The sequence below is a fragment of the Salvia miltiorrhiza genome, chromosome 3, assembly GCF_028751815.1.
Source record: "Salvia miltiorrhiza cultivar Shanhuang (shh) chromosome 3, IMPLAD_Smil_shh, whole genome shotgun sequence".
In the NCBI taxonomy this organism is placed as follows: Eukaryota; Viridiplantae; Streptophyta; class Magnoliopsida; order Lamiales; family Lamiaceae; genus Salvia; species Salvia miltiorrhiza.
The window spans coordinates 53,153,287-53,162,901 of NC_080389.1; the positions used below are offsets into that span (position 1 = coordinate 53,153,287).

The 9,615-nt window shown below is 36.1% G+C and overlaps 1 protein-coding gene across 1 annotated transcript; it reads left to right on the forward strand.

Annotated features, from left to right (window-relative positions):
- The first annotated feature begins 3,108 nt into the window (after positions 1 to 3,108).
- LOC131014357 (uncharacterized) lies at positions 3,109 to 9,615 on the forward strand. The gene is made up of 8 exons (XM_057942310.1): positions 3,109 to 3,364; positions 6,280 to 6,356; positions 7,211 to 7,406; positions 7,622 to 7,776; positions 8,035 to 8,178; positions 8,281 to 8,384; positions 8,507 to 8,663; positions 9,201 to 9,615. The coding sequence occupies exons 2-8, from the start codon at positions 6,294 to 6,296 to the stop codon at positions 9,282 to 9,284; spliced, it is 903 nt and encodes a 300-aa protein (XP_057798293.1). The 5' UTR covers positions 3,109 to 3,364; positions 6,280 to 6,293; the 3' UTR covers positions 9,285 to 9,615.

Consider the following 9,615-nt stretch of genomic DNA (forward strand, 5'->3'; position numbering starts at 1 on the left):
TTATTACTATGTTCGTCTTTGGGACCGTACTACACCCTTTAGATGATGGAGGGAGCTCCCAAGATTAAAGTTCCACTCCTGATTATAATTAATTAAATATGATTAATTAGGTGACTCAATGTGAATGGAGCTTTGAATACATCTATGTATGTCACAGAACCACGACACAACTATAGATTAAAATAATAGAATTATTCTGGTGATTATTTGGCGGCCTCCTAATGTTTACATTCATTCGCTTGGGATCTGAAATTATATTGAAACATGTTAATTTCAGCATAAACAATCACAATACTAAATAATGACAACACCAATAACATAATTCAACTAACAATCAGTCATGTATATCGTCAAATCCTTCTTGAGATGTATGTATCATCGTCTTCTTCACTCAAACTTTCTGTCAAGTCATCCCATATATTCTGAGTCTAGAATATTCTTCGTGAACACCATATGCCAAAATAGATAAGCAATTGCAGTTCTCCTCAATTAGTGCATGTAAGTGCATCTGTGTCACAATCAATTCAAGTGGGAGTAATCTTGAGAAAATGACTCATCATCGATGATTTAGCCTCATTTGACATTCACGTGTCTAGGACATGTAAATTCGTTGGAAAGATCAGATCATCCAATCTTGACTAAAACATTCTCTAACATTACAAGAAAGATGATTTTTTGCGACATAAAAAACATATAACAAATTTTAGTTTTATGTCACAAAACCTAACGCGTGACAATTTTTGTGTTGTATTGGATTGTGCACAATTTTTACATAGGAGCAAGAATTGTTTTGTCCTGAATTTTGCTGTTTTTATCCTTCTAAAAAATATCCTCAATTTATATTTTAAAAAAATTACTACTCTCTCCGTTCTCATATTTATGCATATATTTCTTTTTTGGTACGTCCTTTAAATTTATGCACATTCTATTTTGGAAAAATGTGCATATTGGCCCCCGAAGTAATAGCCCTTATAGCGTATAACCCATCTTACTCACTGTGTGTGCAACTAAACCCCCGATCTAAAAAATTGCTCAATTTAGCCCCTCTGACCAAACGGTGTTATCCCACCGTTAGTCAAACTTTTTTTTTAATAAAAAAGTGGTGGGCCCATCTTCCCCAACATCGTCGCCTACTTCTGCAACAATCTCTCCACATCAATGGTGCTAACCCTAGCTCGAATGCTTCTCTGCCAATTCAACCCCTTTATCGATGGCCTCGGCACCGCCAACACCAGCTTAGCCCTAATCGGCGGCGGCCTCCACGCCCTAATGGAGACCGATCTCCCATACCAAGTGAAGATAGCGCCGGAAAAAGAAATCACCACCGTCGGCCGTCGCGATTTCTGCAACAACAACCGCTTCTTCCTCACCATGATTGCGCACCCGAAAATCGACCCTGACACCGGCGAGGCCTTCGCCTTCAGATACTTCGTCGTGCCGCCTTTCCTGGCCCACTTCAGAATCAACCGCGACTGAGCGAAGCAGCGCGACGTCCCGATTTTCTCTCTGGAGAGCCCGTCGTACATCCATGATTTCACGGTGACGAACAATCACGCCGTGTTTCCAGATCCGTAGATCGTGATCAGGCATTTCGAGATGTTGAGAGGAAAGCCGATGTTAAATGTTGATGCGGGTATAGTGCCGAAGCTAGTCGTGATCTGGCAATACACAGAGGATGAGAGAGAGATGGAGCCAGGGCTGCTGCTGCTGCTTCTGTTCAGTTGCTGTTGCTGCTGCCGTTCAGCAGTTGCGGTTGCGTCGTGGAGGAGCGGCTGGTGGTGGAAGGTGGCGGCGGCGGTGGAGTGGCCGAGAGAGAGAGATGAGAGTTGAGCAAGACTAATGGTGGGCCCCACTTTTTAATTTAAAAAAAAGTTTGACTAACGGTGGGATAACACCGTTTGTTCAGAGGGGCTAAATTGAGCCGTTTTTTGAGTTCGGGGGTTTAGTTGCACACACAGTGAGTAAGAGGGGTTATACGCTATAAGGGCTACTACTTCGGGGGTCAATCTGCACTTTTTCCCTTCTATTTTTTTAACACTATCCAATACCCACACATAATTTTCACAATTTTATCCTTGTAACTTAAATTATTTATCCATAATCTACTTAATCATATACTTAATGCGAGACTCTTTTTTTATTACTAATATTTTAAATAACATTTTATTAAAATTCGTGTTATGGTCAATTACAATATTTATTGGGGGACGAAGGGAGTATAATTCTGATATGAGACAAAAAGTGAATCACATCACCGAACTATTGCATGGATTTACATGAACTTTTCTCTGGATATAATTACAACATTTTTAAATTTTGTGATTTTTGAAAAATAAATGTAAGTTGAAGAATTTTTTAAAACACATGAGATGCCAATCTTCGGCCTCAAAAATAAAAAATAAAAAATGCCAATCTTCGAGACAGGAACTATCGGCGAAAAAATCCACATAAAATTCACGTGATTCACCTCGCTTAATGCTTATTTCTTCCATTGTCGTATAGTAATCTCGCGGTATTACTACAATTTTCTTCAAAATATGAATTTATAGAAAAAAGAAAAGAAAAAAATATACTCCCTCCGTCCCAGCTTTTAGTATCCAACTTTCCTTTTTTGGCCGTCCCACATTTTTGTATCCATTTCTATTTTTAGTAAAAGTAGGTGGGCCCTTACTCCACTTTAATTATTTTAACTCTCACATAAAACGTGAGACCCTTATTCCACTCACAACACATCAATCACTTTATTAAAACCCGTGCCGTTCTCAACTGGATACCAAAAGCCGGGACGGAAGGAGTAATATTAACGTTATTTAAAGATATTTTAATAAGGGATTATAGCAAAAAAATACACGAACTTTGATAAAAGTTGTAATTTTCACCTGAACTTTTAAATTGGCCAAAATATACGTGAACTTATATTTTTTGTTGTAAATTTCACCTCGACGGAGTTCAATCATTACAAGTTCAGGTGAAATTTACAACAAAAAATATAAGTTCAGGTATATTTTGGCTAATTTAAAAGTTCAAGTGAAAATTACAATTTTTATTAAAGTTCGTGTATTTTTTTTGGCTATAATCCCTTTTAATAATATGCAATAAGTTTATTTTGAAGGAATAGTATGATATGCACTTAGTTAGTTATAGAGGGCTTCAATCGTGATATACGGCGGGGCCAGGAACACAAGTTTTAACAGAGAAAGTGAAACAAATTCCATTGCCAAATCTTTGAGCTTCCCACAAGTTCATCTAGGCTCAGTTTTTAGCCCCAATCGAGGAAATTCCTTGAAAACGCATTGGTTAATTTCTCATCCCAGATCGCCTAGAAGAGCAATATTTCAGCCGGGCATCCAATATTTGTCAAAAGGTAATTTTCTTGCGGGTTCAATCGCGTTTTATGTGGTTCTAGGGTTAGTGGTTTCGATCAGTTCAAAGACTCGATTTATGCTGAATTTTCTTCGGTGTTAGTTTACACGTACGTTTAGTAACATATACTATGAATTTTCACTCTTTGTGATTTTGGGGAAGAGATTTGTGTGCTTTATGGTGGCTATTATCGTTTGCTGTAACTGGTCGGTGGATGTGGTTTAATGAGCAGAAGCTTGTCATACATTTTTGTTTTTCGATTTTTGGCTCCTTTTTCTACTCTTACTGTGATTTTTCTGTAAGGTGTTTTGTATTTTCTTTTTCACAGGTTTTTTTGCAAATTTTAGTCCCTTAGTTAGAAACTAATTAAAGATCGAAGAATTTACCATCGTTACATAGTTGGTGTTGTGCTGCCCGATTTCATTTGCATTTGGGGGTTATATCTTTCTGAATCTTATCCCCGTGTTGATACTAGATGAGTTAGTCGTCTATGATCTCAACCTAAATGTTTATGAATGACCATATGAAGGTTTAGGAGTTTGGGAACTGAAGGTTCAGATTTATTAAGTGTCTGTTAAGGTTTTCTCATTTTCATTGTGCTGCTATGAACTTTCTACCTTCTAATATTTGCCTTATCCCCCGTAATACATCTTTTGTTTGTGAGACAGTGGCAATTCGAGTGAAAGTTGCAACCATCTGTTGATTGTTGTTAACTTGAATTAGTTGTCCTTCACTCCTAGATGAGTTTGTCCTCCGTGATTCAAAGATTTTTTTTGCAACATGAGATGGCCATATAAATGCTTAGGAGTTTAGAAGCTGCAGGTTCAGATTGATTTGATGACCCTTTAAGGCTTGGGAATTTCTTAAGCATTATATAACTTCTTTACACTGAACAATTAATTTTAAAACTTTCAAGCTAAACAGGGTCTGCATCTGTTATCCTATATCTTAGGTTTATGTAAAAGAATTAACAACTAATAAGGATACATCTGTAAGCATATTACTTGAGATATTGTAAAATTCTGATATCTCTGGTAATCACTTTTTCATATAAAAGAAATTACAAATACAACATTTCTTCCACAATGTCAATTAAAGCGGAAGTATAAATATTTATGTTTAGATCATTGATTGTTTAAACCCAACAGGTATACCTCAGTTTTATTTCCAAGTACGTATTGCTCACTGAATCTAATTTGTTTTTTTTACTTAATTTGAACTTTACCCAGAAGATCTTATGCTAATGAAAAAAGTTTTCTAATTATCTCCTCATTTCTACCTGCAATGGAATTTTGACCACATACCTTAGAATCATCCCTCAAAATAAGGACCATTGAGCTTCCCCCATATGGTGATTTTGTCCTTTTTTCTTCTTGAAAAGATCTTTCTCTATTCAGTTGAGTATTCATTGTCACTGCTCCAGTACAATTCATTTAGTATTCTTCTTTAAATTCTACAGTAGTTATGATAGTTACATTTTATGAAAAGAACTTGAAGGTGTTTCCCTTATATCCGGATCAAATTCGTTTTGCTATGTGGAAGACAAATACTTCTGTTACACTTTATTATCAATCCAATAAAACTTAACCACACATCTCACTTTTTTTCTTGGTCTCACAATCTTTAATTTGCTGCCAGCAGTGATAAAATTCATGTGAGCACGTATTATATGTTCATATCTCATATCAGATCATTAGTTTTAATGCTATGCTGTTTATTGTTTTGAGTTCTAGATTGTCTAGAACAAAAAAGGTCTTACAGGTCTCGACGTATCCATACCATTGGATCGATTAACATTTATTTACAGATCTTCCTTCCTATCTATTTCTTTCTAATGTAAAATTTTATATGTAAGCCTAGCATCAATGTGTTAAATTTTATAGCATGTAATAATCAATAATGAGACAATTAAGAGTAGTAAGTCTTTGTATTTTGGGTGAAATGGGTAGAGGAAGTGCTCGTGATTGAATTTCTGACGTCACCCTTCTAACTTGAATTAAAAATTCTGAACTCCTACTTCTGCATTGTTGTTTAACTGTGAATTTGAAAAATTATTCTCCTGAAACAAAACCCACTTTTCCATATATAATGTGACATCTACATTAAACATTCTTTACAACTTCTAAACATATACTCGTTCTGATTCTAAGCATTTTTCCTAACAACTTTTCCAGACAAGATTTGACTTCTAAAGTCGTAGTTTTCTTCATTTCTAAAACAATCTTCATATTTCTCTGAAGCCCTATCTGCAAAACTCCAATTTTTAAAAATTCTTGACCAAACACAAAAGTCAAGTAGGAATTTAAGAGGTTAGCTGAGGAATCACTAGTTAAAACACAGATATACAGCTCACGTGTAAAAAAACACCGGGGACTTGAAACAGTTACCATCCTGTCAGTTTAATAAAACATCATTTCATGAGATCTTTTTATGTAAATTTTTCTCTTCAGACCTACAAGTTATTGATTGATTAGTGTAATATTTCTTGATCATATGATTACCAGGTTACTGTGAAAATTATGTATGTATCCATGCTTCTGCTGAAAGTTGTTGCATACTTCCATAGATTTTGACATATCATATACCCTAGATTGGAGAATCATTGGTGAATGACCTTGATATGGGCAAAATGATGCTAATAAGTTGGATTTGAACTTCACTTTAATTGAAGATGAGAATTACTTAAAGCAATGCCAAAACTGCCTAGATTTATTTATTTATTTTATTCAAATTAATGATCTATGTTCTGGACAATTTCGATTCAGATGGTTTTCATTTTTCAAAATTTTCCTATAATAGCTCGATCAGATGAGTTTCTCGATGATTCTATCCGTTGGTTGTGAGGAGGATGCATTTGGTGTCATTGAATCTTGAAATGAGTAGCTTATTTATTTACTTTTTGTCGATTGTTTCTAGGGGGGCTTAGACGGATGGATAGTAGATGGTATAGTGGTAAACAGGAGATGCACACTAGAAAGCAACAAAAAGATGAGGTAAGGCTTGTAAATTTGACTGATTACTTCTTTTCTTTATGTATGTGTTCAATTTGAATGTGGACGGTGTTAAATTTTTTATGGTATGATAAGTTTTATGTACTTAAACAGATGATAATTGCTACATAGAAAGAAATCTCACTGTGATGATGTCTACAATACAATGTGTTTGTGCCTACATGTGGACAGTGGATTATACAATCTTCTAGATCAGACTATGTAGTTCTACTTTGATGTTCGTTCTAATATTTTTCTGGGTCTTCTGATAGAGTTAAGATGGTAGGAAAGATAAGCAACTGGAATTAATGAAAGGAAACAGCCCAAATGAGGGCCGCAGAGCGAGTTACTCTGCCACAGCCTAGGTCGCAATGTTCATAAGAAAATGCATGTCCTAATCTAGTGTAGGAACACTTATTAATATACCTACTCCTATCCAGGACAATGCAAAATACATAAGTCCATAAATAAAGCAATAATAACAATAACAAAAGTAACTGGAAATCAGCAACTAACTCTTCTCGGCCGGATACTTGTGTCGCTTATATACCTTCAGGCTTCAATCTACGGCCCGGCGCCGCTCATACACCTTCAATCTACGGTGAAATCAATCATTAGAACCGCCTATACTTAATTTTTATTCTGACTAGTAATTCCACCTAATTTGAGTAATACATTAGATTAGATAATTATTGTTGGTGTGTAATAGAAAATTATTTGTCAACTTGCTCTTTAGATTCTGCTGTTATGATGTAGTCTCAGTCTCAATCTTGCATCATGTTCTACTATGTTGTTTGCAATTGTATTTGAGGCACACAAATATTACTGCACTGACATGTTTTAATGTTTCCTCTTAGGCATATGAGGCTACTGTTCTTGAGGATCTTGCTGAGGATTTTCGTTTACCAATTGGTCACAGAGTCACTGAGAATGTAGATTTGGATAATGTGGAGCAAGCATCTTTAGACACACAGCTGACATCATCAAATGTTGGATTTAGGCTTCTGCAGAAGATGGGATGGAAAGGGAAGGGGCTTGGAAAGGATGAACAAGGTCCGTTTAGCTATGAACTACATTTGCTTGTCCACATCTGATTTTGGCACATTGCATTTATCTCATAAGAGTTGGTCTCTAACATCTGGGCTGTATGCTCCTAGCATCTACCTTATGTTGTCTAGGCTCTATGTTCTATTATACACCTTGCCCTAGGGCTGCTACCTAACCTCATGGTCTTGTTTTGCCTCAACATGTTACATGTTTCATTTTAGGGATAATTGAGCCGATAAAATCAGGAATAAGGGATGCAAAATTAGGTCTGGGAAAACAAGAAGAAGATGATTATTTTACAGCAGAAGAAAACATACAGCGTAGAAAGCTTGATATTGAAGTTGCAGAGACTGAGGAACTTGTAAAGAAGAGAGAGGTATGCATTTCAAATTTTCCTAGATGTCAGAATATGTATATTTATGTTTTCAACTCCGGGTATTTTGGAGTTAATTTTTTATGTTTTGTGAAACATACATCTAATAGAAGAAGGCGCATATAGCTTATATGTGTGTCTTTTGATGGGAATGGTATATCATAAAGGGAACATCAACTTTGGAAGATCTTGAGAATTTCGTGAAGTTTTTATTACCTGGTGGCTTCTACTGCCTGCTTTCTGCACATTATTAAAATCCAGGTTATAGCAGAGCGTGAGCAGAAAATTCAAAGTGAGGTGAAAGAAATACGGAAGGTGTTTTATTGTGATCTCTGCAACAAGCAATATAAATTGGCAATGGAGTTTGAAGCTCACCTAAGCTCCTATGACCACAATCACAGAAAGGTTTGTTTTCCCATTTATATAATTCATGCTTACCTTCCAGTTCTATTATTGATTGCTTTATTAGCTTTGGAACTTACTCTTGATTTATTTTCCGGACTTCAGAGGTTCAAACAAATGAGAGATATGCATGGAAGCAGCAGTCGTGATGATAGACTGAAAAGAGAACAACAACGGCAAGAGAGGGAGATGGCTAAGTTTAAGCAGATGTATGTCCTCATTATCAACCAGAACCTGTTTTATCTGTTACCCAAAAGTTAATGAATATGAACTGGTTACTAGTGTTTTGCTAGTTATATTTTCGATTGAAGATTCTGTCTACTCTGAACAGGGCTGACACACATAAGCAGCTGCAACAGCTGCAGAATCAGGAGGAAGCTGGAACCCTTCCAGCCCCTCCTGCACCAAGTAATGCTACTGCAGTTGCAGACCAAGATCAGCGAAAAGTTTTGAAGTTTGGATTTTCTGCAAAAGGCAGCACAGCCAAGGTATTCTCTAGTTTCTTTTGCTTATTTGTTTAAACTGTATTATGAATGTTGCCTTATTAATCCTTTCAGCTGTTGCTTTATTGTTTTGAGAGCTTTCCATATTACTGCTGCTTTCATCTTTTGTTTCATGGTAAAGTTAAATGACTCCAGAACAATCCATACTTAAGAGAAGAGATAATAGCAATGAAATTGCAGTCGATTCCATGTGCACTAATGCAAAAACTTTATTAATGTTTTGCTAATAATCCCACATCAAACAATGAGTTCAGAATGCTTGTTGCTAATGTAATATGAGCAGATATCTATATTAAACTAATGCAAGACTTGTAGAAAGTTTGCCTGAAGGCACCCAACCTTGACATATAGGCTATGGTCTGGAGTTGATTTCTGTGCCCTGAAGCAGCTGTGACTTTGATTCATTGTTGACTTCAAATATTAATTACAGTCCGTTTCTTGACTATCACTGTGGTCCATTTTTCTTGGATGTTAGTATATGTTGCGGCCGATCATAATAAGCCTTGATGTTTGATGAAGCAGAGCTCTATTAATATTGCTGCAAAGAACAAGAAGCCAAAGGTTGCTGTTGCTTCAGTTTTTGGAAATGACAGTGATGAAGAATAAAGAATTTTCTGATATCGTGTTACTTTGAGAGCTCAGGAACATCTGACTCGACTTCGATGGGTATCTGGGTACCATTCATTACCTTAGAAGACGTTCGTCTGGAGTAGCAGACAGGATAAATCCGGTTTCTCTGTTTACTTGTGCTGCACTAAGTTTGAATGAGAGTCGAGACTATGGATAATCGGTTTTCAATAGCTTAGATGGTCAATAGCGTTTGCAGTCTGAAGGATCAAAGGGCGTAGCAATGTATCCTCATCTTACTATTTTATTGTATGTCTCATGTGATGTTAAAATTAATATTTACTTTATAAGGATCAGTTTCTATCCCTAA